General features: G+C 43.1%; 1 protein-coding gene across 14 annotated transcripts in view; it reads left to right on the top strand.

Moving 5' to 3' along the window:
• Positions 1 to 26,163, top strand: part of ABLIM1 (actin binding LIM protein 1) — a 340,561-nt gene extending 314,398 nt beyond the window's left edge. For 3 of the 14 annotated variants that reach the window (XM_055424580.2, XM_055424596.2, XM_055424585.2), the window contains 8 exons: positions 5,671 to 5,775; positions 7,451 to 7,498; positions 10,437 to 10,583; positions 12,771 to 12,862; positions 14,089 to 14,200; positions 15,994 to 16,058; positions 16,985 to 17,045; positions 17,600 to 18,440. In XM_055424580.2, the coding sequence (XP_055280555.1) occupies positions 5,671 to 5,775; positions 7,451 to 7,498; positions 10,437 to 10,583; positions 12,771 to 12,862; positions 14,089 to 14,200; positions 15,994 to 16,058; positions 16,985 to 17,045; positions 17,600 to 17,718 (749 nt within the window). In that variant the 3' untranslated portion in view covers positions 17,719 to 18,440. Of the gene's footprint in view, positions 1 to 5,670; positions 5,776 to 7,450; positions 7,499 to 10,436; positions 10,584 to 12,770; positions 12,863 to 14,088; positions 14,201 to 15,993; positions 16,059 to 16,984; positions 17,046 to 17,599; positions 18,505 to 19,428; positions 19,510 to 21,050 lie in introns of those variants that run through there. The other 11 variants (XM_088842351.1, XM_088842350.1, XM_088842358.1 and 8 more) reach the window with 10 other exon arrangements.
• Positions 26,164 to 27,397: the final 1,234 nt, after the last annotated feature.

The raw sequence follows: 27,397 nt of genomic DNA, 5'->3' as shown, positions 1-27,397 counted from the left end.
TGTATCTACATGGAAGTCCTCTCCAGCACAGAGGAACTTATGACCATGGAGAAACACATCTACAATATCTTTAAAGGAACAAAATCTCCCAGGGTTTTCCATGGCTGTTCATTTGAACATTCACTCTGTATCTAGGAGCTTGTTTTGTATTGCCAGGAAATTATTTTTAAAACAAATACAAACCAAGGAGCTTGAGGACTCTAGGGTAGGATGTCCATCTCAGGAAGGTATAGCTGAAAGCAGGAGTCCTCTTGCCACTCTGGCAGCCATAAGCCCTCGTTCCACTGCCCTAGTTTAATTCTTAGCCCTTATTTCAGGCTTATGTGGCCCAGGCCCCCAGGGCCCACTGAGCCGAGGACGCCTGCATGGGTGTAGAGCCTAGATGCATACAACCAGCTGTGTCTCTATTTCATTGGCTTTCCCATCTACTTTCTGTAATGCCCTTCTTGTTTCTCATTGTGTTTTTATTTCTGTTCTCTGACCTTCCTTGCAGTTTCATTTTATATCAGTATGTCATTGTTGGGCCATCTGGACAAGTGCTTGCCTATTTGGAGAAACTGTTTTCACCTTGTCTGGGGCTTTGTGGACTTCCCCTATGGCTCAGCTGGTAAACAGTCTGCCTGCAATGCTAGAGACCTGCATTTAATCCCTGGATTGGGAAGATCCCCTAGAAAAGGGAAAGGCTATCCACTCAAGTATTCTAGCCTGGAGAATTCCATGGACTGTACAGTTCATGGGGTGGCAAAGAGTCGGACATGCCTGAGCGACTTTCACTTTCACTTGGGCTTTGTACTGTGTTTGCAGAGTTTCTCTTCCTTTCTCTTTGAAATACTATTAGACATTACTTTCTGTGTCCATGAATCAGACTTGCAGACAAGAGAGCTACATATATTAAATCTCATTGAAAGGAATCTTCCCTGTTCTGCTATAGATATGAGTTGCTATGATGCAAATATGTATTTGACCCTTGCTGAAGGAAAGCCTAACACTTACTGAAGCTTTAGACAAGAACCAGTAATCTTGAAACTCTGTCATGAAATTCTAGAAGCTGCCAATTTTTAAGGTCCCCTCAGCATTTATATTTTAGGACATAAGCACTTAGGGTTCAGAAGCTAAGTGGTACGCCAGCAGACTCCCGCAGCAGACACAAGCATTGCCATTTAGATTGACTTGTCTTAGGATTTGTCACTGAGGCTCTCAGTGTTCCAGAAAGAATGAAAGTAGGACAGAGCATTTGAATTTGTTAAGCACGGTGGGAATCCTGCCAAAGAATGATCTCTCAAGGGCTGAAAAATTGACACATTAAACTGACATGGAAAGAGCTAAAAGTGAAGACCAGGAAAATATAAATCTATATACATGGTGGCTCCTCATCCCAATAGCTAAGATCAGTAACAACTTAACCAATACAAGGACTTAATTAAAGAACAAAATGGCTGAATACGATATATATATACTATTATTTTTAAGCAGCGTTAACTCCAGGCTGATTGATGTTGATGATGATACCTTCCATATAAGATTATTTCATCTGATGCCCCATATATCCCTTATGCCTGAGTAATGAAGTACATGCAAAAATAACCTTTTGGGGCCTTCACCATTTATTTCCATTCAGGATAGAGTGAAATGTTTTATCCTTACAGATAGAGGGTTTGATTTAGAAAAGGCCTCATCTTGAGAATTTCTTTCTTTTAAAAATGCCAAAATTTTTAATGCTTTTCATCTTTTAAGGACTAAGAATTTGGTACCTAGCAATGTTATATATTCCAAGACCTTATTCCCAACAAGCCATGTGACATGTAGAAATCCTACTGTTCAGGAGCACTTAGATGGCTGTGTTGCTGAGTGTCTGTTTACCTAGTGTCTTTAGATGTCATTTTGAGAGGCTTTAAATGATTGTAAAGTTAAATCTGCTTACAGAGACTTCAACATAGTAGTGGTTTTTTTTGTTTGTTTGTTTGTTTTTCTTTCTATCCACTAGAAAGGGCAATGGTTGGTGAAGATATGCTGCCAGAAAAACCTCTGCCCAACTGGAGACAGCATTCAGCCAAAATTCACCCTTTGGGAATTTAGACAGTTGAACCATCACTTTTGAGGGCTTCCCAGGTGGCACTGTGGTAAAGAATCCACCTGCCAATGTAGGAGACTCAAGAGACATGAGTTTGATCTCTGGGTCAAGAAGATCCCGTGGAGAAGGAAATAGCAACTCACTCCAGCATTCTTGCCTGGAAAATTCCATGGTCAGGGGAGCCTGGTCAGCTACAATCCAAGGGTTGCAAAAGAATGACATGACTGAGCACACACACACACCCCATAGACTTTGAGAGCCGTCAAAAATGGCAACCCACTCCAGTGTTCTTGCCTGGAGAATCCCAGGGAAGGGGGAGCCTGGGGCTTCCGTCTGTGGGGTCAGACAGAGTCGGACACGACTGAAGTGACTTAGCAGCAGCAGCAGCAGCAGCCATAGAAGTTATGGGCTTCTCCTGCCACTTGCCAGCAGAGCATCTTAATAATACAAAGACTTTTAATTCGTGGGCAAATGCTAATTCTAATGACTTTAAATCTCGATGTCCTGTAGATGCATCTGTTTTTGTATGTGAATGACTGTGGCTATTGACTATCAGAACACTTAATTGAGTTTCATCTGTTTGGATATTATAACCAAAACCTGTGAGAACATATCCCCCAGGAAATTTGATGTTCTACAGGTTCAGAAAGGTTAGAGGTGCAGAATTAAGGGCAGAGAGCAATGTAGATTTAGAGCAGTAGCATCAGTGTTCAGGATATGCAGAGTCTTCAAAAAAACACTCAAAGCAAGGAAGGTGAGTCTCTCTACATCTTCCTTTGAGAACAGCCCACAAGAATTATTCTGTTTTTCAGTTAGGGATTATTATTGTGAGTAATTTCTAATGTGTGTAAGAGTAAAGGATTCTTCTGAAGTGGCACAATTCAGTTGGGGTTATTGAGGGTCAACCCTAGGGAAACCTATTTAAAAAAAATAAAAGATGCGATTGTGATCCCATTGTTGTGTCCTAGCGTCTGGCTGCCTTTAATTAAGAGAAAGATGTGGTTGACCCTGGAGTGGTACTCACTAACTTAGGTCATTCATTGCTATAGAATTATTTAGTTGGTCTACTTCTGTCATCATTCACAGACATTTATTCAGCACGGAGTCTTGGCCAGGCACTGTGCTGAACACACAAATACGAAAGAGACCTAGTTCTGATCCAGCCCTAAGTTTAAAGCCAGATTTCCTACTAAACGTATATATCCTCCCTTCCCTTACTTGCCTCTCCCTGTGTTTTCCATGCTCATTTTTTTTCAGACATGGTTATTTCTCCTTAGGAGAGTGATAATAAATGAGATAACGTTTTATTTAAATGAACTTTTTAATATATCAGTAATTTGGGGTGAAGCTTCATAATTTTTAAAAGCTAATATCTGACTTTAGTAAAGACAACATTATAATATATTTGGGAACTAGATGGTAAATGGACTCTTGGGGGAAAAAGCGGGGAGGGCAAAAGTTTTAGAACATGATAATCAAAAACCTGGAATCTAAATTAGAGTCACAGATTCAGATCTTACATTTGGAATATCTTACTGCCCATTTGGTACAGATCTGTACTCTGGTTATCTAAAACTACACATTTTGAAAAACTAGAAAGTCTATTAAACATATTATCCTGAAACTGCAGCAGTTGACATCTCTCATCTGTTGCCAGATTTAAAACCATTTAACTTACTTGAAGAAATTGGTTCTTGTACACCTAAAATAATACACTGTTATATGTCAGTTATATCTCAGTTTTAAAAATCTAAGATTAAAAAAAAGAAATTTATTCCTGCTCTATTTTCTGAAGATCTGTGATGTATTTAAAATTGTTAGCATTAATTGATAGATAAATTGGACTTTATCAAAATTTTAAACTTTGTGCTTCAAAGGACACTGTCCAGAGACTAAAAGACAACCACAGAATGGAAGAAAACATTTGCAAATTGTGTATCTGATAAGAGACTTGTATCCAGAATATGTAAAGAACCCTTACAACTCAATCATAAAATTATTGTACTGGCCAAAAAGTTCATTTCGGTTTTTCCCATAAGATTTTATGGAAAAATCCCAAAATGAACTTTTCTGCCAACCCAATAATTATAGGGCTTCCCTGGTGGCTCAGATGGTAAAGAATCTGCCTGTAACATGGGAGACCTGGGTTCAGTCCCTAAGTTGGGAAGATCCCTTAGAGGAGGAAATGGCGATCTACTCCAGTATTCTTGCCTGGAGAATCCCCATGGACAGAGGATCCTGGTGGGCTACAGTTTATGAGGTCACCGAGTAGGACATGACTGAGCAACTAACCCTTGATAATTATGTTACTCGTTCGTTAACTTTTGATCGTCCTACACTTTTTTGGTGTTTTCTTGGGATGGATCTTTGCTCAGTCGTGTGGAAGGAAGACAGTAGGGTAAGAGCTGACCTCTTTCTGATTTTGCACAAGTCTCAGTTCACCCCTGCAGCTCTCATCAGAGAGAGTGGTGGTGGCTATGTGAGTGGGTCTCTAGGCTTTTGCAGCCACGCCCAGCAGCCCCTTCCAGCCGCCTCCTCACCCTCTCCTCCAAGAACCCTGTGCTGCCCAGCCACAGGGGCCTGTCCTCTTGCTCCCATGCACCGCGGCCCTTCCTTCCCCACGATGTTCCAGCTCCCTAGATTCTGGGCCTTCTCACCCCTCTAGCTACCCACCCATCTAGTGAGACCATCTCAATTCTAACGTCTTTCCACAGCCTTTCTGAAAAATCAATGGCACCTTCATCTGAGTGCCTTGAATTTTTCGTATACCCCTGAGTCAGCACCTGTATGGCGTTATGTATACTCATTTGTTGTAAGTCTGTCTCCGTAGGTAGACCCTGAGCCCCTTGCGGCCAGACACCACATCTCCTTCACCTCCTTAGCTTCAGTTGAAGCTCACTGCCCAGCCACAGTAGGTGTTCAGTAAATGTCTTACCGATCAAACTGTTAGACTGGGTGAAGCTTTGTCTTTAAGAGAAAGGTGGGGAAAGTGGTCCCAAAGTACCTGGAAGAAAGGGATCTGACTCTGTTATGTACATTTCAAAGTGAGGCAACAGAAATGTAGGCTGCAGTAAAGGCACTTTGTGTTGCTCAGGGAAAGGACCAGGTGACTACACAGGTTCCCAGTCTCAGCCTTCCATTCAAAGAAATAGATTCCGATTGCCAGCCTCTGCCATCATGCCTGGAAGTGATTGTATTTGGGTTTGCATATCCCACCCCTTTACATGCTTGGGATGTAACCATCTGATACTGACCCTAAATCATCAGCAAGTGACTTTCCATCCCCCTCAATGTACTTTCCATCTAATCAGTTCGCGGCCAGCTCACAGCCTTCAACCGCATGCCATTGGAATGATGCATCTAACTGCTAGCTGCTTTTAACCTAGTTCCACTTGAACTCGAGTCTCTCTTTTGGAAAAATTCAACCTTATTCCAATCACCTTTGTGAGCCAAATTGATGAATTGAGTTTGTTGCTTTGATTTCTCCTTTTTGATGTACCTCCTTCCGGTTTGTTGTTTTGAATTTTTATTATGCTTGCTTTGTTTTCTTTCTTGCTCTCCCTTCTCTCATTTTGTTTTCTCCATTCTTCTCATTGGAGGCAATGAGCCGTCCAGCGGCCGGAACTCCCCTCTCCCTTACCGGCCAGACAGCCGCCCTCTCACTCCAACTTACGCTCAGGCCCCTAAACATTTCCATGTTCCAGGTAGGAGCTGACACGGTCTGTGTCTCGGTGTCCTGTCACGGTGTAGAATGTAGCTTTGTCGCTTCTGTCTCGTCTCCATCTCTCATGCTCTGTTCATTGAGATGCACACAGCTGACAACCCCTAAATTGCAGTGTCTGACCCAGAGGGCCTTTCAGAAGCTTTGTATGGGAAATGCCAGGATTGTATTGAAAGTTTCAGTTTTCTCTAAAATTTTTAAAGTAGGGTGGGAGGCAGAAGGGGAAGGAAGGAGGGTTGAATCGCCTTATTTTGTTTTGACTAAAATTTTAATTTTACCCTTATAGTGGAACCTTCTAAGCAACCACTCTGTGGTTTACTGTCATTGACTATCATGATGGCAATCTAGTTATCTTCTCGTTGTAAAGACTGAACCACAGCATTCTTGAAAGTACTTTTATTTTATCTATTTGTCTTCAGCGCAGAGATTCTTTCTATGGGCTTTTCAGAGAGCTGTAAAATTGGGTCATTTGGAGGGTCTTTCTGCAGTGTATAATTAACTAACCCTCCATAGCCCACAGAGAGATCTTGCAATTAAGGCTTGGCACTCTAAGCTTTAGTGTCATGGTACAAACAGTAATTTGCCGACAGAAACTGGAAAAGTCAGAACCCATATCAATATCTTCATGTTTCGGGTCAGCTCAATTTGTGAAGGCAAGATTGGCCATCAGAGGTTATGATATTATTTTTCCATCAGGAGTACATTGTTTTGCTTCTTTTAGCTACTGCAACTAGTCTAATAAATGACCGCTATGTTAATGTTAGCATACATATTTGGAATCTGTATTAGTTTTTCTCTTTGGAGAAAAACTTAATAAACTTAAAAACTTAATAAACAAAATTCAGTAGGATTCATACCACTGAGATACGACTGCCTTTATAAAAAAGAAAAAGTTTCATCAAACCTTGAAAATCAGTGCTGTACGTTTGTGGCTTTTTCACAAGAATCCAGTACCCAAGATTCTAGGGAAACCTTTTGAAACCTCCCTAGTATTTACAGTCAAAGTGAAATGGTTATATAATCAAGTGGGGCTCTGTATAAAAATGTGAATAATACTTGGCATCTCTTTTCCTTCCTTTTTTTTTTTTTTTTAAATTTGGCCTGTGCTCGTTAGAATTTTGTCCAACATCTTGTCAATACATCAGATTAGCCTTGCACGTAAAAAGTGTTTCTGTGTTTGACAAAAAGGTACTCTTAATTTTACTTCATCGCTTTCCACTGTTCCACTCATTAGTTGAAAAGTAAATTGAGCTGCTAGTCTCTACTAGGAGCTCAATTTCTAGACAGTAGCAATTTGGGGATTTTCCCCAAACTGGTTATGTCTTCTTCACCATCACAGTATCTCCGCTGCTTGCATTTCTCCCCGTTTTAACTCCACTTTTACTGAAGTATGTATGTGAAATAAATGGCTCATGAGTTCGTGACATCTCTCTATATCCTAAGATGTATTACAAAGGAGTCCATGTCACATGTCTATAGTAATCCACTCATTTCTGTAATTGCTTCTTTAGTAACCTCAATCTTTGTAATACAAAAGTCAACCTTCTGGGTTATTTTTGTTCAAGAGTCTTCAGTTCAGTTTGCCTCTGGGTTGATCTGTTTTTCCCATCGCTGAACAGGTTCCCATAATCACTCACCTTTGCTTTTCATTTCCACAGATCAAGGGATCAACATTTACCGAAAACCACCCATCTACAAACAGCATGGTAAAACCCACTTTCCTCCACGTAGCTTTTAAGTAGCAACGTCGGCTCAACTCTTTGCTGTCCTCTGAAATGCTCATCTGCTGTTGCTTTTGAGAATCAAACTGGGGTGTCCAGCACATTATGCCTTTACAGTCTGCTAGGGTGCAAATGCTGTAAAGTTGGTTTTCCTAGATAGAAAACACTGAGCCTTTTTCTGAGCCCATCAACATGTATCATTTCACTCATACAGGAGGGGAAGTATGGTCACACAGTCATTCACAAACACCTTCACAAGACTTTTTTTTGGCGGGGGGGTGGGCATCAAAGAACTTAACCAACCTCTCTGATAATTTTGATGAGCTTGCAGTTTAATTAAAACTACTGAACACTACCTATGTAAAAAATTCATTTGATCAAGGGAACTCCCTGGTGTTCCAGTGGTTAGGATTCCACGCTTCTGCTCCAGGGGGCATGGACTCAGTCCCTGGTCGGGGAACTAAGATTCCCACAAGCTACACAGCCGAAAAAAAGAGAAAATGAATTAATTAATTTGATCAAGCCCCCATCAGCCTGACTGTCCTGTTCCCCAGTTTCTGATGGGGTATGCAGACATCTGCGCCCTCTGGTACAGTGGACCGACCTCACGCTGAGACACAGGCCCTAGCCTTGGTCCCAGCTCGTCATGTAAACCATTCTGAGATATTACAGATGAAATTTCTGTCCCTCAGTCTTCTCACCTGCAAAAGCCAGTGAGGCCAGCTTGTCTCTGAAATTCTTGCAAACTAAGAACCACTGACATGGATCTAGAACTGTGTTTTCCTTTTCTGGGAATATAGAATTTTTAAACCCAGGAAATCATATTACTCTTTGCAAATCACTATTCCCTCCACCATTTTTAGGTCTGTATAGTTTCCACTGCTGTAAATCTTCATGAATAGGTAGAAAGCCAAGACTTTGGGTGATTTCAGAAAATTGTACCCAAATTGTGCCTGGAAATTTGAAGGCTGCCTTTAGAATCCGATTGACATTAATGCGTCCTGAAGGTTTAGGATGACATGAAAATCAAATAAAGTTGAAATGCGAAAAGGAAAAAAAAATTCAGACCAACATTTTAGGGGAAATAAAAGAATGTAGGTATTGTAATGGCTCTAGGACTAGGTTTTTTTTCTTTCATCTGTGTTTTTCTTTTTTAGGAGTTTACACCTTGTGCTTGCTTTTTTAAGTTTGTTAACATTGTTTTTGTTTGCTTTTTTATGGTTTAATGTCTTCTCACCCACTCATTAACATGTGAATGTTTACTGACTTCACCAATTCTAATGCGTAAGTACTGTTTGAAGTCTGGCTTTTTTTTGTTGTTTTTTTTAAGAATAAGATTCCAGTTTGATTTATCAATTTAGAGACTTTTTCTTTAAATGCTGAAATCTCTAAGACCCTGCCTCTCCAGACAAAAATAATCAAATAAGATTTAAAGAGATTGGATAATGTTTGGTTATTTGGAAGGAATTGACTTCTTTTTATGACATTGACTTTGACTTTCTGCTTTACTTTCTATCAATCTATCGGAATTAAGAGTAACACAAGCAGAGTGGTACATCCAAAGGACTTTCTGCAAGAGAGCAGTTCTATGTGATAGAAAAAGATGTCACACCACACCAAAAACCGGTGTGTGTGCATTTTGAAAATGCTAGATTTAAATAAAGTCACACTTCTCAGACTTTAACATGCTAACACCTATTATCCTTCTTTAAGAAGAGGATATACAAGGCAGTGTTTTCCAAGCTGATTTCATCTTTTTTCCTCATGAGGTTAGAGATTCAGAAAAACACTGTTCCACCCCTGACTGAGAATTTACCCCTTTTTTATATATGGCAACCTCAATCAAGTTACTTAACCAAAATGAGACTCAGAGGTTACTTTAAAAATGCGCAATTGGAGCTGAAAATTCAAAAAGTTACTTCCAGATTTAAAAATCTATAAGCTCCAGGAGGGGGCCAAGTTTTATCTATGGTATATAAATACACATTATTAATATATTTAGAAATGTTTAGTAACATCCCAGATCAGTTTGCAAAATTAGCCAGAGACTGACCATTTAACCTGGCTTGTTTCTTTCTGTAATTACATTTGAGGCTCTAAGCCAGTGACCACTCCTATAAGCACAGCCATTAAGCACACTGTAAACTAAGGCTGCTCCTAGTCTGTTGTTTTAAAGTTGGATGACTCACTTGTTCATGCAGACCCTTGAACAGAATGACCAAATGGGTATGGCAAACCTAAGTCTCAAGGCTAATTCCTGCAAACTGATAGTGAACTTTCCTGCTGCCATTTCACCTGGTACTTAAGGACACATATAATATGCAAGGATTAAAATGAACTGGATCAATATTTTTATGGCTAAGAAGCCACAAAGATCCAAAACCAACTCCCTTACAATTAACACCTACAGTCAAATGACAGTGTCATGCATTTTACTTACCTCTTTAATTTCAAATTACTAACTCAAGTTTCTAATTGTTCTAGAAGAGTATTGTCCAATGGAACTTTCTGTGATGATGGGAAATGTTCTTTAATTATGCCATCCAATACAGTGGCCGCTAATCACAGGTTGATCACATGTGGCTAGTGTAGCTGAGGAACTGAATTTTAATTTTATTAATCATTTGGGTTTATTTAATTGCATTAATTTAAATGTAAATAGCCACACATAGCTCAAGCTAGTATCAGACAGCACAACTCTAGAACAGGGTTTCTTCAGATGTGGAGTGAAGCTTTGCTTCTGGCAGAACACAAGGAAGATGAGTTGTCACCTAGGCACTGTTAGTGGCTGGGCGATTGATAATGGTAATAAGCAGCTATCTGGAGTTGACACTTTGGCCAGAGAAGAGGAAAGTGATGTCAGAGGGTTGTACCACCGTGGCCTTGCAGACTGAGCGCTAAGCTGCCCCTGATTCCCATCTAGATGCAGCTGCCTTGGCAGCCCAGAGCAAATCTTCGGAAGACATCATCAAGTTTTCCAAGTTCCCAGCAGCCCAAGCTCCAGACCCCAGCGAGATTCCAAAGATTGAGACGGACCACTGGCCTGGTCCCCCCTCACTTGCCGCCGTAGGTATGCCACTGTTGTAGCTAAGCCAAACGGACGGATTGCTAGGAGATTTCCAGATGAAATGCTTAAGAAATATGCAAGGAAATGTGTAAAGATTTTAAGAAAAGTATGACCAAGAGGTAGAAGCATGAAAAGAACTAATGTAGTATTAACATGTATCCAAAATACTTCCAAGTTACAAAAACCCAACCACCAGAGCCTTACGCTGACCAAACCCAGCAAGGGGCAGAGCTGGTCTAAACAGGTGTTTTGTGTGGACTCTCAGCGGTTGCTGCAGAATCAGTAACTCTCTTGAATGTAGTTGAATCAAAGCCTCCTGCCTTGAACTTTGTTCTCTATAGTTAGAGGACAGTGAGTAAATTTACTGAGTGACCACAGGAGCGTGACTTCTTTGAATTAAATTTGTTTTAGAAGATTTCTGGGTTGTAATTAAAGTTCTTAACAGAGTCGTAACACTGAAGCACTTTGGTTTTTCTTGCCTGATCACGTTCTCCATTACTAAGAAGGGCTGTTACGGAGTACCAGGCGCTCTGCAGTATTGCTCATGCTAAGTTACATGCCTTCACATCTGTCATTTCCATGACTTCCTTGCTAATGTCACATCTGAGCTGTTTCATTCTTTGCTTTAAACCACACATTTATGCTTTAGAGTTGTGTCTCTGTCTTTACTGATTTGTCTTTAGTTACATCACTTGACCCTAAAAACTGGTATCAGCAAACTCAGAAGCTAGTACTGAAAATTTAGTGAGTCAGCTTGATGAAGATGTGACTGTGTTGTCATGTTTCTGTTGACCACCTAAAAGGCCTTCAATTTTCCAAATCTCCCAAATTTTCCTCATCCTATTTTTTTTATCAAGTTACTTTTAGAATAACTTTTACAAGCAATGTAAGTGGACTTTAAAGCAATTGATAGTTATAGAAATGGTTGAAGGAAAAATCTACCTCCTTGGTTCAATATTCACATGTGTTTTATACATTATGTTGGCTTAAGATGTATCTATTGCTAGTTCTTGCAGACTTTTACTAGTGTAGATTAAAGAGAGAAAATACACATTGCCATTTAAAAGCTAAAGCAATCATCAGCTTTTTTCTGCTGGCCCACATCCTTCAGGCAGTTCTTGGGGCTACTCAGATTCCTGTTTCAGGCATGTTGCTTAGTGGGGACATTAAACAGCTAAACTTTGGGGAAGAATTAACATTTTATTGTTATCAACTGTCATCAGTAAATAGTTTAAAGCTCTTTGGGTTTCTAAAATGAAGAAAACTTCTGGTCCATTAATCAAAATGATGAAGACTGAAACTATTAGAGTTTATTTTGATTAGATTAGCAAGCTTTCCTGTTTCCTCCCACAGCCAGATTAATCCAGGCAATGTAGGAAAACAGTAATTATCTTACTTTTCCAACCATTCAGACAGATGCCTCCTTTCTACCCCAGCTCCTTCTTTCCAGGAAGCTTAAAATTTGTACATTATCTGCTATATTGTACTGAAATAAGTAACTTCATAGCTGCAGTAACCCTTTTTATGGATCCATTCTTATAAAACATTTTTGGACCATTTTCCAAGAGACTGAAGGCAAGGAAACGTTAGAGACCCATCCCTTAAAAGAAAAATAACGCATGCTTCTTAATGAATTTATTGACAGTAGAAGGCAGGGTGATAGTGTGGTGACAAACCTAAATATTCAGAAAAAGGGAAAACTATAAGATTTTCAAACTCATCACAAGAAAGTGACTATCTTACCTATTTGATAGTAGCTAGATGAATTTGGATTCCTCTGTGTTTGAACACTGACCCCAAGGACATCAAAATAATAACTGTCGATGCCCCTCCCATCTATTATGGACACTCTGGCCGGTGGCCAATGGGATGACTTATACCCGATTGTAATGGCAAACCGAGTTCTAAGTGAGCAGATCAGATTTGTTGCCAGGCCAAAATTCACACCTTCCCGAGTCACACATTGCACTGGCTTGTCAAATAGGGCTCCCTGTCTCAAGAAGCCAGTCAAGGGTGCTGAATTGGTGGCAGGCTCTCTCTTTTTTTTTTTTCCCTTGTGTTGGTCATGAATACGGACGACCACTGCTGACTTTGCTCACCTGACAAGTTGAGCACGGGTGCCCTAACCCCTTGAGACCCAACCCCCTTCCCTGGGGCTGATGTGAGAAGTTGTGTTTGCTGTGGAACTAGGAGCTGACACGAGACGCAGATCTAGTGGCCGAGAGGAAGATGATGAAGAGCTTCTGAGACGCCGGCAGCTTCAAGAGGAGCAATTAATGAAGGTTTGTCCCTTAAACGGCTTTGCTGAAGCCTTCGGTTCAGTTCTGTGCATCCTTGTTATGGAATGATGACTGTGGGCAAGCCTCCAAGATGAGCAAGAGGTAGTCCCAGACCTCTTGCTGTCCGGCAGGAGAGACGAGATGGGCGCGTGGTGACTCTTAAGGCAGAACATTTAGTGGGTTCTAGAAGAGAGCATGTGGAGGCTGGAGGTCAGATGGGTGTGGAATAAATGTTAGGGCTTCCGCAAGGAGAACGAGACTCTGTGTGGGGCATATGGGAGTTGTGACTGTGTTGAAAGGATGCTGAAAGGCCAGGCACAACCCAAGTGTACTTCGAGGCGGTACAATACCTTCCTTCCCTCACACAGGCTGTGCTGAAGGAATTCCCTTGGAACAGAGCATTTCTCCAAGTCTTTCCTTGGACTCATAGGACCTCGTGTGTATATCTGGGCCAGGAGAGAGGGATAAAATAGACCCTCACCAAAGCACCCTCATGATAGCCTCTGTCTCAAGCATAGGCCTGCAGCATCCCAGAAGACCAAAGGAAGCATAGTCGATTGTAGCCGGGGGTTGGGGAAGCTGAGAAATTATAAACTCCTACCAATAAAGATTATTTTCCAAAGATACTTAATCATCTGGGGAATGCACATATACTAGTTGTATGGAGACACAAAGTTGCACATATTATGTGATCCCAGGTTTGTATGTTATGTGCATAGTGAAAGACTGGATGGGGTAGGTCAAAATGGCAATAGTGTTTATCCCTCGTGGATTATGGCCTGTTCTTTTTTCCTTCCAGATTTTCTAGAATCTGTGCAATGAGCATGCAGTATTTGTTCCCTATTTTTTAAACAAATCAGTATACTTTCTTTTTAAAGGCTGCTATCCTCAAGCTTCCCTTTCCACATCAAAAATATGTACACCTTCGCACACTGCCTCTTGAGTTTCCCTGCTGGCACTTTGGGGGTAGGGGGAGGGGGAAGAGAAAGGAGAACACTCTTCTGATGTGGAGCCTGGCTGAGGGCAACCCAGCCTTGACACTGAAGAGGCCAAGTGGGGTTCAAGGTCCAAAACCTGGCTGACTTTAGGGGGAACCCCCAAGCTTGGGGACAGTATGCTTCAGGCCTCTTTAGAGTCAGGAACTTCTTGCAGGATCCACTAAAAAGAAACTGCATCTCCCTGAAAGTGACTGCAGGCTCCACTTTCATTTTTCTTTTCTCCATGAATAGCTCAACTCAGGCCTTGGCCAGTTGATCCTGAAAGAAGAGATGGAGAAGGAGAGGGAGAGCCGGGAGAGGGCCTCCCTGGCCGCCAGTCGCTATGATTGCCCCATCAACTCAGGTGAGCAGCAGACCCCCTGCCTTCCCTGGGCTGGGGGCCGGCCACCTGCCTGTGGGGAACCTACCTTGACTGTTCCAGGGCTGCTCCAGCAAAGGAAGCATGACAATCCTTTGTCGTGGAATCTGTGTCAACTCAGCTTAAGAGTCTGCCACGGCTCTTCCATAAATGTGTGTTTTCTTCTTGCTAGAAATGGGGGGAACCCTTGGAGGGTGTCACAAACCAGGAGGGGTCAGGTTCCTTGTGCTGAGTCTGCCTTCTCAAACATACATCTCAATCCATCTCAGAGGGAAGTGGCCAAAAGGAAGTTCTTACAGAGAACAGAATGCTTTTAAAAAAAAAAAAAAATGTTATTTTCTGCACTCTGCAACATGCAGGATCTTAATTCCCTGACCAGGGACCAAACCCACATCTCCTGCCTTGGGAATGCAGAGTCTCAACCTCCGGAGTCCCAGAGAAGTCTGAGCACAGAATGCTCTCTAACTGAGAGAGCATGAACACTATTTTCTAAATATTTTCTGATATATTCAGCGTAAGAACTGAGGGCTAACAGTGACTTTTTGATACTTTTAAAAGAGATTACTCATCTGCTGGGCTGAAATAGTCTATCAGTAATTTCCCCCTGCTTATACTTATCGTAAGCCAAATCTCTTTCAAGCTGTAAGATTTCTTCTCTCATGTTCTAAACTAGTGCATAATTTTCTCTCCTGAGGATTCCTTTAAACATGTGTTTAGTATTTTCCTATGCAAATACTTCTGCTAAACATTACTTCATTTAATTGTCACAGCATACCAAGAAGTACATGATATTATCATCCCCAATTTGTAGGTCAGGAAACAAGTACAGGAAGTTTTAGTTACTTACTCAGTGTCACGTTGCTGATAACTACAAAACTAAGATTAGGAGTCCAAGTGTTATAACCCTAGAGCCCACACTTTTACATGGAATGCCCTCCTACCTCATAGATGCCTGACTGGTATTGATCTTAGGTTAGGTAGTTTTCTAATCTTTAGAGTAAATCCTTCCAATTCTGCAGATCTGTTCTCTAAGAGTAAATAGCACTGCATCTACATGGGTCAAGAAATGAAGACCTTAAAAGATGGAATACCAGGCCCAAAGATGCAGTGGTGTTAAGTCACAGAACCAGGATTCAAGCCCAGGTCTGCTCCCTCCAAAACCCAGCAGTATGAGGCATCCATGCTGCTGATCAGAGGGACACCTTTTTTCGCAGGCCTTCCAGGAGTCTAGCAGTGGCTGGCCAGTAGATCCTGGTACCTTACATGTTGGCCTCCAGATCAGTTATCACTGTCATACCAGCCAGGGCTTGGGTCTATGCAGCCCAGCAGCCCTGGGTTCAAATCATGGCTCAGATCTTTACAAGCTGAGCAACCTCGGGCAACTACTTAACTTCTCCTGGTCCTTATTTCTTCTCCTGTAAAATGGAAATAATACCAGCATTATTAGGATTGTGTTGAGGAGTCAGAGATAAAGCATGCCAAGCATGTCTTTCTTCCCAACCCCTCCTTGGGAATGTCACTGCCCACCCATTCCCTGTATCACCCAAATCTGGTGGTGTTTTGTCAACATTTGAGCCCAATATGGGGCTTGTCAGGTGGTGTTAGTGTTAAAGAACCCACCTGCTGATGCAGGAGATAGAAAAGATGAGGTTTTTGTTTTGTTTTTTTTTCTTGTCTAAATCTTCTGTTCTGCAGAGAAGACACACTGGCAATTTCATGAAAGAATTACATTTTCAGTTCCTAACAATTGCTTTTTTTAAAATCTTTCTCTTATTCAGCTTCACATGTTCTATCGTCCAAAACCTCATCTCTCCCAGGCTATGGAAGAAATGGGCTTCACCGGGTAAGATTTCTCAATGACTCGTTTCTGAGTTTCTTCCCTCTTCAGTCCTGGTTGAAATGTTGACATATTGTCTGAATATATCTGACAATATGATCTCAGCATTGGAATATAATGAAAATTGTAATCTCTCTGGTCTCCTGGTAAATCACTTTGAGTTACAGGCAAAATAATATATTTCTTTGGAGAGAAAGGGAAATTGACTTTAGATAAAACAGTAGCCTATACAAATTATTCTTTTTGATGGTTTATTAAGTTATTGGCCAATTATAAGTATGTTTGGAACAACTTATGCATGTGAATCTATGTTTTCAACTTTGTATTTTATGAGATAAGTATATCCCATGACAATTTAACATCTGAATTAAGATATGCTGTAAGGACAAAACATATCAGAAGTACAAAAACCTTCTTACAAGTAAATCTCACCAATAGTTTTTATATTGATTTCATGTTAGAATAATAATGTTTTGGAAGCCTTGGTTTCAGTAAAATATATTAAAAATTTTAAAAATAGCCTATAGAAGCTTGTGGGAAAACTGGATTGTGTGGCAAATTTCTACAATCAAGTAAAAAGTAATTATATACTGGAGCCACTATCTCTGCTGTAAAATGATACAGGAAAGTTTGTTGCAACCTCACTCCCCACAAAGCATAGAACAAGTGTAATTGTGTAGCTCTGATGAGGAGAAATGTGTTTTTATTTCTCAGCAAGAGATACTTGCTTACAGAGGGTCTGAGAAGTAGCTTGACCATACAACAAAACACAATGGTTTCATAGAAGAAATATGTCGGAAAAGTAATGGGGGTCCAGCAACTCAACTTGGAAGGAATTCTTAGGATTTTGTAAATCCTTTCTTCCTTTTCACCTGACCCAAAAATGAGTGCTCTGAAGCGGATTTTCTCATGGCGTGTTCCCCTCATTTCAGCCTGTTTCTACAGACTTCGCTCAGTGCAACAGCTACGGGGACATCAGCGGGGGAGTGCGAGGTGAGGCCCCAGGGCGGTGCTGCTGACCGTGGCCCGGGGGTGGGGTGCTGTCACAGGCACATCGGCTGGACTGTGTTACACCCTACCATCAGATCACGTCTGTCCTCTGAGCCAGAATGTCAGTGTCTCTACTGACATGAGACAACTCGCAGCAAGTTTCTGGGAAGGAATTCATTGGCCCTACTATGTGCTGAGCACTGGAAGTAAAGTGATAAGCAAGCCGTAGGTCTGTCTTCAGAATGCATGTGGCAGCAACAGAGAAAGAGAAACTCTGAGATAAATGCTATGATTGGACAGGAAAGAAAAGGGAGCCACGTCTTCAGGGTGTCAGCTTCCACGAGAAAGGGTATTTAAACTGATAACTAAAACTGGGACAGGCATTTCCTGGCTTCAGGGAGCAACCAGGCAATATGGGCAGAGACCCAGAACTGGGGGAGAGCATGGCTCATGGGGGCACGTTTGGAGAATTGCAGTCGGATGTAATCTCTCTTTATATTTCCGTATTTTTCTGTGGTTCCGCCCCTTCTGAGATTTTCTTTGTCTTTCCTTTCCAGACTACCAGGTATGGACCCCTGTCTTTCTCAAGTTGGCTACATGGGTAAAACAGCCTTTTTCCAATCCAGGCGTGCTCTTCTGCTACTCCAGAGAAGAGTTTCCGTTGAGAAGACCCTGATTTTGGTTGATCCATCTCATCATTAGTCCACAGATGTGAGGAGCCATGAGCAGCAGGCATGCCTGGCACCCAGATCAAACCAGTCCTGCAGGCCTTGCGGACGTGGCATGTACCAGGCCAGATGTCAGGGACTCTCACTCTGCCTTGGAGAGTCTTCTCCAGGGTGGAAGTGGACCAGCATCAAGGGTCCATACACGGACAGTTGTTTTTTCTTTTAATCATAACCACTCACTCCTTGAGGCCCTCTCCTCCTCTTTGTGGTCACAAATGAAGCCCCTGTCTTGGCCAATAGGAAAGAGCTGCTGTGTGTAGTTTTCCTTTTTCCCTTAGAACCTAAACCTAAAATGATGATGGAGAGTGAGAAAAGGGGAAAAGTGCAAAGAAAACTAAAATTTAAAAAAGTCACAGACGTGATAGTTCTTTGATGTACCGTACACTTGCATGCATGCAGCCTACATTCAGGGGTTAGTGAATAGTTATTAGGCCAGGATCTTTCATCAACTGGATTATAAGAGGGCAGTATTCCCGGTATCCTTGTTTTTGTTTAGCAAGGAGCTCATTTTGAAAACTCCATGGTAATTAAGATGACACAGCTGTAAAATGACAGTGAGGATTTGAGACCCAGACAAGGAAGTCTGGTAGCCCGCCACGCTCTCCGCCTGCTCCCCACACTGCCTTGGGCTCCTCCTGAAACCTGCTTCTCTGTTGCAGACCCTCCCAGATGGCCACATGCCTGGAATGAGGATGGACCGGGGGGTCTCCATGCCCAACATGTTGGAACCAAAGGCAAGTGTGGCTCTTCTTCTCTTTCCTCTCACCTGGAGATGAAACTGGGACATAGCCCCCAAAAGACTTGATTTTCTATCCTTTTCAGTGCTGAGACCCACCTGGCTCCAGCCTAGTCCATTAGCCAAGCTGCATCATAAAGCATCCTTCTGTACCCTTGGTTTTGTCACACCAAGCCAGCAGGGTTAAACCCTCACTGGGTTTGGTGCTGTGTTCACAGTGAAGTGCCAGCACGTCCCTCCTGTGACCTTGGCACCCACTCAGCCCCTGCCATGAGCTCAGCAAAGCCTGCCCAGTACCATGTGGAGCAGCTGCAGCCCACTCCAGACAAGATGACCAACATGTCCCAACTTGCCCAGGACTCTCCTGGTTATAGCACTGAAAGTCTTGCATCCTGGGATCCTCCACAGTCCCCAGCAAACTGGGATCATTGGTCGCCCCAGCTCTAGAACATTCTGTGACTCTAGAGGTGTCCAAGGGGTGTGCCCCCTGGCCACCATAACTGGGAGTTATTTCAGTATGTCACCCACTAAATCACCGCTGCTGGGGCTGCATGGCTCCCTGGTTTCATGAGCTGGTCATGGAACAAGATTGTTGAGCCCAGCAAAGGTGTCCTGCCATATACAAACGTGTACCTGTCATTTCAGTTCTCTTCTAATCTTTACCTTCATACCCAGTATATAGTAAGTGGGGTCCTTTCACTCAACCATGCCCTCCAGAGGCCCAATGCCAGACACCGGTGGGGATTGGGAATTTGTAAGAACCTGCCCCTGTCCACTGGAAACTTGAACGAGGAACATCCATCACTCCAAGCCTTAATCATAGTGTCTCAGAAGCTCTGTCTTGGTAGTCCTAGGTTTTAGGTAGCTTCTGCTTGTTAATAAAAGGAACAACTGTGTTCTAAAGAGATGTTTTTCTTTGCAGATATTTCCATATGAAATGCTGATGGTGACCAACAGGGGGCGCAACAAAATCCTAAGAGATGTGGACAGAACCAGGCTGGAGGTAAAAAACAAAACAAAACTTGTCCCAACTGTATATTCCTGTGCATTTCCTGTGACTCTCCCCTAAGAATTGTTCCAGTTAAGGCAAAAATGAGAAAGGATCAGCCTAGGTAAAACTAACTTTGGATGAAAACCCAGATTTGTATTTAGGAGATCAGTGTAAAAATGTGTGGTAAAATACAGAAGAACAGCCCAAGAAATGCAGTATGATTTTAGTCATTTTCCTTAGAAATTTGGGCTTCCCTGGTGGCTCAGCTGTAAAGAATCCACCTTCAGTGCGGGAGACCTGGGTTTGATCCTTGGGTTGGGAAGATCCCCGGAGAAGGAAAAGGCTGCCCACTCCAGTGTTCTGGCCTGGAGAATCCCATGGACTGTATAGTCCCTCGGGTTGCAAAGCGTCGGACACGACTGAACGGCTTTCATGTTCACTTTCCTTAAAATGTAATGTTGCCAGAGTTTAGCGGGCGATGTAGAATGGAGTCTCCGCCACATTTCAGATACCCCCAAATCCTTATCTTTCCCTGAGCCTGAGTTGAGTCTGCTGAGATAGGGAGGGAGCATTTGATACAGGGATGTGTACTAGACAAGTTTCTCTCTTGACTGTTTCCGCATAACTGGATGAAGGCTGAGCAGGGTACACATACCTAAGCTGCCCTCCTTAGACATGGGAGACTGATCTTTGTACTTTTCCATCTGAATGGTTTTAATTAAGAAAAACTCTGGCTGCCAGTCTCATAAAGAATTGTTAATTTTCCCTGACAAAAGGCTCTACCTTTGTATGTGAGCTCAGGCTAGCACAGAGGAGAAAGGCTGGATCGACTATCCTAAGAGAACTTTTCTAGACAGCACAAGAGATTGAAATCCATAGACCAGGGCTTCCCTGGTGGCTCAGCGGTAAAGAATTCGCCTTCAATGCAGGAGATATAGCAGGGGCCATGGGTTTGATCCCTGGGTTGGGAAGATTCCCCTGGAGAAGGAAATGGCCACCCACTCCAGTATTCTTGCCTGGAAAACCCCATGGACAGAACAGTCTGGCAGGTTACAATCCCATGGTGTCACAAAGAGTCACACATGACTGAGGACACACATCCTCATTATCAGTAGACCAAGCATCCACATGAAGTCCTGTTGCTGAGTCAGGAAAAAGCCCCAGGGCTCCCAAAGGACCACCCTGGATCTCTCTCTCTGACTTTCTTATTGCTCTGGTCCGTTTTCTCCACATCTACTCAGCATTACAGTGACCTGAAACAGAGTCGCCTCCAGCATAATGAATTAGCTTTCCGTGCCCCATCACCTTTCAGTGTTATGATAATCACCAGTAGTACTCCACTAGCTCTTACGTTTGGTAGGAGGGGTACCTCACCTGACCCATCCAGGTAAGGAACTGCTGGGTCCAGTGCCTGCTAGGAAGCCTCAGAGATAAACTCCTCTTCCGTCACTCTGCCTTGCTCTTCAAAACAATTACTTGTTAACTGAAGAACAACTCTCGAGGCCACCCACGTGGCCAGCAGGACTGACCACTGTTCTTTTCTCCCATCACAGCGCCACTTAGCCCCAGAAGTGTTTCGGGAAATCTTTGGAATGTCCATCCAGGAGTTTGACAAGTTACCTCTTTGGAGACGCAATGACATGAAGAAAAAAGCAAAACTCTTCTGAGTCCCACACGCAGACAGCCATTAGGAGAAGGACTGACCACGGCGGGGACACATAGAATGTTGAATTAAGGCCCAAACTTGATTGGAGCATTTGCAAACTACAGTCCCTCAGCAACAGCTAAAAGGGAAAAATCTGATTAAAACACCCGTGAGCCAAATATGGGGCCAGCCCACGGCCACACTCGCCCAGAAGCAGTGGGGTAGAAATGTCTGTGTTTCCACACTCGACATTAGCGTTCACCTGTGACCTTTCTCCAGCACCTTGTGTCCACAACAGGAGCTACTTCTTTCATTTTCTTTCAACTGTTATCCAGCAGTAGTGCGTCTGTATGAATAAGAGCCAGCAAGTGCCCTTAAGATGCCGCATGGGCAAGCAGTTGTAATAATTCCAAAGTATGAATCTATTTATCTTGTAGCGCCTTGGCTGAGAGGCAAGAGCCCGGGGGACAGGTCCACATGGCAGCAGCCTTTGCCCCTTTCCTCACGGGCCTGCAGTGCTGCCCGGGCCTCAGCAGGATGGACAGCAGGGTCAGGCTCCCCAGGAGCTCTGTTTCAGTAGCCACCAGAGGCATTTTTAACAGGCTCCTGGTTCCCTACTGTTTGCTGGGACCCAACTTGGCAAGTTACTTAGCTGTTGCTAAAAAAAAAAAAAAAAAAAGAGAAAGAGAGGAAAAAGGAATGGATGAAAATTGTCCTTTAACCCTTTTCTACTTCAGGAAGTGTGCTCCTCCCCACCGAGGACAAGAGCTGTCTCAGCCCCCAGCCCTCCACTCTCACAAAGAAAGGAAAGGGAAAGATTGTATCCTGATTGGCCCAGTTGGATCCTGTTAGATGAGTTTGGTCCAAAGGCCATAGCCCTCTTGACAAAAAAAAAAAAAAAAAAAATTCTGTGTCTTCCCAATGCAAGTTTTCCAACCCAACTTCCTCTTCTCTCTATCCAGCATCCCATATATCGCACCACGCCCTCGCTGATTTTGAGTTCTCTAAGGTCTTTTCAGTAGTAGGCTAAGGAAGGACATGTTTTTCTCTTTGAAAGCTCTGAAATTCAAGGGCAATGGCCCCCAACTGATTTAATTTGGGCTTTTCAGCTTTCTTGCCTAGCTCTGTTGACTTCCTGATACGTGTGTGTGTTTTCACTCACCCATGACAGTTTGGGGAGTCTGCATGTGCTTTTCAATTTCATTCCTGCTTGAAGGTTTGTCCTATTCAGCTGTAGTTTCTAAGGGACATTTGCACAGGTGCATGTGACTCAAAGGTCAAGAGTGAGGCTAACTGCATCCTGGCCAGCAGTTCCCTCAAGGAAAGATGCTGGTGGTTAGAAGTCAGCATATTCCATGACAGATGTAGCTCAAGTCAGCATCAGACTGAAGACCGAGGCTTTGGATCAGGCTGGGAGGAGACAACAGCAGAGCATCCCACCAGAGTCCTCAAACTCAGCAACACAAGATTCACATTGGAGCCAAGGATTACACCCAAACTTGCATTTAAGATGCCACCATGGTTCCTGAAAGCCTCTGGCTGAGACTTGAAGGTGATGTCAGATACACGTAGGAGGTTGTCACATTTATTTTCGTGCTTTGGAGGGCTGCTTAAGAATTTAAACTCTTATTTAAAGCCAAAGGAGAAAGCATAGGAGGTTGTCACATTAATTCTCATACTTTGGGGCTCTGTTTAAGAATTTGTAAACTCTATTTTAAAGCCAAAGGAGAGAACATGTATATGCCACTATTTATAAAAGCTCAGAGATTCTTCCTGCTGGCGCCAAATATTAGAATGAGTTAATAGCTGATACCAGCGGCAAAAAGCAAGAATATTCTTTCTGACCTTGTGCTGGAGCCCTAACTTGTGACACACTCTAGCGACTAGGTGTCATAATGAACATGACAGTTTATTGTATTCTGTGCTCTTCCCGAAGGAATCTAACCCTGCCTGACCTTTGCTAGACATTGAATGTTCGAGGACTGTGTGTGTGTGTGAATGTGTCTTGGACCTACTAATGTATTTAGCAAATGGTTCTCATGAGGTTGATGTGAGGAAACCAGCTCCTCCTTGGACTGAAGGCAAGGTCTGCCTTGGTCTGAACGCAGCCCCTTCAGTTTTGTCCCTTCATCTGTTTGGTTTGTTGCCTTTTGCTTCATTTAATACATCCACTGTCCCATCTTCTCTCTGACCTCTCCTGCATGAGCAGCCCTCAGCACCCGTGTGTCCTGATCCTCGCTTCACTTTGGCAAAGTATGAGGGTGGGGACCACAGTGCTGTCCCAGCGTTTCCCTGCCTTGACCAATGACAAAGATGGCCGAACGGATCCTAGGGCTCAGCTGGAGGAGAGAGATTTTCATGAGAGAGATTTTCAAGAAGGACCCTCAGTGTTTTTCACTGGCGAGTGAGTTAAAACCCACATACTTGCAGATCGAATGTCAGTGGAAGAAAACCACAATGATAGTTAAAGAACTGAACCCTAAATTTGCCCCCACTAATGAAACTTTACTTTTCTTCTTACTTTTGAATTCAGTTCAGCATCCTCCTTGGGTGAGGGGAATGCTTCTTTCCATATCAAATGTATTAGCTCATTGAAACTATACCATGCAAAACAGCCTTGCCAGAAATGCCAATAGCTTCCTGTCTGTAAGCAGAGCAGTGCTGCTCTCTGAAGTGGGGGCTCCCCAGCAGAAAGCTCCAGGCGGAGTGATAGGTCACGACACAGCCTGGTTCTCCCGTCTGCCGGATCAAATCAAATCAGTGGGCTACAACACCCTATCTGTTTTGTTGAACTGAGCTCAGCATGCTTGTCCCCAGAACGTCCAGGTCACTGCACAGGAAATCAGTGTTCTCTGCTTGAATCCCGCCCTGCATAAAAAATTCCAGTTCTTAACACTGTCAAATTAATGCGAATTGTTTACTCTAGGAAAAGGAAGTGTATGCATGACAAGCTTCCCTGGTGCATACATTTTTGAGCACTGGACTGACTAGCGATCCTTGAAGCATAGGCTGATTGCATGAAGAGGCCTCTATAGTTACATGAAAGTCAGCGCTTCCTTTAGAGTTTCTTCCAGAAAAGCCAGGATACCATTTGGTCTTTGGGTGTGATTTATGTCGAGACACAAAGAGCATTTGGAAACTTGTCCATCTTGCTGGGCGTCTGTCTCTTGGTTTGGGTTCGTTACTAAATGTTCTTAATGTGACTTCTTTAATCACAAAAGAGAAACTGCCTGTTCTCAGAAACCTTGAACAGAAAAGCTAACGTCAATGGGTAATAAGGTGCAAAGAAAAAAAATAGCTTCTCCCGGTCATGTCCTCATACTCTGCCCTCTTCTCCCAGTTCTGTTGTGTCCAAGCTGAGTTTCCTCTTCGAGGGTGAGGCTGGAACTATGCCTTTTTCAACTTCCATCCCCTCCATCTGTGATGTCAGTCAGCTCCACTGGGAAGAGTCTTGCTGGAAATGTTTCTTAAACTTTCACCTAATTTCTTTACACTTTAAAGCAAACACCTTTTTCTAAAGAACTGCTTCTCAGATGATTATATAAAATATATATGCTTTTGCAAGTTTAAAAATTCAAATTCACTTTTGACTAGATAGGTCTTTCTAAAAACTCTTTAAGGCAAACTTGGTGTTAGCGTTCTCCTGCGTGTTGAAGGGGCAGGGGACCCTCCAGTCTGTAGGCTCCCAGAGCCCTCTCTCTGACCGCCGGGAAAGACGGTGGAAGGAAGATGAACTTTGTGCCATCAACCCTTCTGTGTCCGCCGCAGGAAGCTCAGTTTTTACAAATCATCTTGTCTATTTCCAGTCACTGTTTAATCTGTACTTCCTAGGCCAGATTTGATTTTATCTGACTCATTAAGATGATTTCCCTTTGATAAAACAAGTGTTTGTCAGGATGCCCTAAAACTCACTCACTCATTAGTACTCACTTTTGAAGTACGTTCTATTAAAAAAAAACAAAACAGATTATTTCAGGCTTGAGATTTGTAATGACACCTTATAGTGCTGATGTGCATTAAGGGAACTATCCAATTATGCTTTTCCTTTTTTTAAGGATAATTGCTGTACAGAATTACATCAACAAGAACCAGCCATAGGTGCAACCATGTCTCCTCCCTCCCAGATACCCCTCCCAATTATGTTTTAATGAAAGAAAGAGAAACTTTGGTATTAAAAAATTCACTTTCTGTTTGCTGCCAAAAAGCAGTGGGGAGATGGTGACTGACACACTTTGCATGTGAATCTTTGTGTTTTTCATTTGGGACTAGTTTCATTTATGGCAGACTCAAAAGGGGGAAGTGGTCAGTTTAGCTGAAAAGCTTTCTAAACAATCTGCTTGTACACAGCAAAATTAAACCCAATCTTTTCTGATGCTTAGTGTAATGGAGTGGCAATTGCTCTCATTAAATAAAATTTTTCCCCAAAGAGTCTCTCCCAAGCCCTGAGTCGCTTTCCGAGCCCGTTTGGCAAAGGTAGAGGAGACGCCTGCATCCACTAACAGTCAGAAAGGCAGGGAGCTACTTAGTGATTGTATACGTGTATGTTTCTTTACTCTTACGGAAGAGGAGTGTCCAAGGGATTGGTGTTCTTTTGGGGTGTTCTGTACAGACCTGTCCAGTAATAAACATGTGTGGTTTCTGTGAGTTGCCGACAATCCTGCATTGAAGCTTTTGCAGTTCTTTCATTTTTGAAGTTTAATGGAGTTTTTTTCAAGTGTTGGAAGGCATACTGTTCTTCCTGCCTCCCCTCCCCTTCCAGAAATAGGAAAGCAAATATTTGGAAGAACTGCTGTTTAAAGATGTATCGTGTCCCCCGTGAAAGTGTGTGGGTGTCTGTCGGTGTCCCGAGTGCCACGTGCCAGTGCGCAGAGGCGGGGGTGGCCCTGGGCCCGGGCTGCTGTGCTTGTGATGCTGACCTGCTCCACGCTCCTGTTGAAATCAGCACCTGCCTCCCCCCGCCGCTGTCTGGCCTCACTGTTGTCCTCACAACTCAGTGAATAAAGTGTGTGCTTTATTCGTAACTGCCTCCACACCGTGTTTCCTTTCTGGTTCCCTTGCTCCCTTTAAAAGTCTGTCCCACTTGAAAAAGTGCCAAAGGACTTCCCTGGTGATCCAGTGGTTAGGAATCCATCTGCCAGTGCAGGGGACGTGGGTTCAGTCCCTGGTCCAGGAAGGTCTGACATGCCAAGACAGCTAAGCCTGTGCTCTGCAACAAGAGAAGCCACCGCAGTGGGAATCCCTCACACCACAACTGGAGAGCAGCCCCTGCTTGCTGCAACTAGAGAAAGCTAGTGCAGCGACAGACCCAGTGCAGCCATAAATAAATAAAAAGTAAATATCCTTTGACCTGGAAATTTAAAAAGTGCCACTCCAACTTCCCAAGACCAACAAAATCAGAATCAAAGTCCTGGGAGTGCAATTTTATCATCTAGGCAGGCAGGTTAGAAGGGAAAATGCAATAGCAGTGCTATATTACAGGAATGTTTGCCCAATAACCCAGACCATATTGACCATGTCAAAGGACAAAAAGAAGGTAATAGAGCTGCTGGTCTAGCTGTTTTCGTTTTGCTTGAGACACAGAGCAGCAATAGTCTCATCACTGAAGCAAGGCTGGGGATTTAAGGTTGGAGGACAAGGCTTCCGATCCCCCACGAGTTGACCACGTTGCTAAGAAGTTAGAGTGCAGTGGGAAGGAAACATTCTTCAAAACATCTTTGACCTCCACTGCATTATCAAAGAAAATCTTTAGGATTTCGATTGTTGTCTTCACCGCCAAGATTTGGGGCTTGCTGGAAGACATAAGGATATATGTTTATTCACAATGGCCTCTCCGACTATAGCTATCCTACTATGTGTCGAACAGGCCTGGTGTCTTACTCTATGTGGGCTGCTGTAACAGACCACCAGACACAGGGTGGCTTGAACAGCAGTTATTTCTCACCGTTGTGGAATCTGGAAGTCCAAGATCAAGGTGGTGGCTGATCCAGGGTCGGACCAGGACTCTCTTGGTTTTGTAAACAACCATCCTCTAGTTGCATCTTCACATGGTAAGAGCAGACAGGAAGTAATCTCTCTGACATCTTTTCTTATAAGAGAACTAATTCCACCAGGTGGGCTCCACCCTTGTGATGGAATTACCTCCCAAAGGCCCTGCCTCCTAATACCATTCCCTTGGATGTTAGGACTTTAAGGATGTGGGGAGCACACAAACATGCAGTCCCCAGTCTGTAACACAGGCCCAGGGGCCCGTCGCCC

Source organism: Moschus berezovskii, chromosome 12 (assembly GCF_049115385.1).
Source record: "Moschus berezovskii isolate FMDL1 chromosome 12, NW_MosBer_1.0, whole genome shotgun sequence".
NCBI classification, from domain to species: domain Eukaryota; kingdom Metazoa; phylum Chordata; class Mammalia; order Artiodactyla; family Moschidae; genus Moschus; species Moschus berezovskii.
This window is presented reverse-complemented; position numbering and strand designations above follow the sequence as displayed.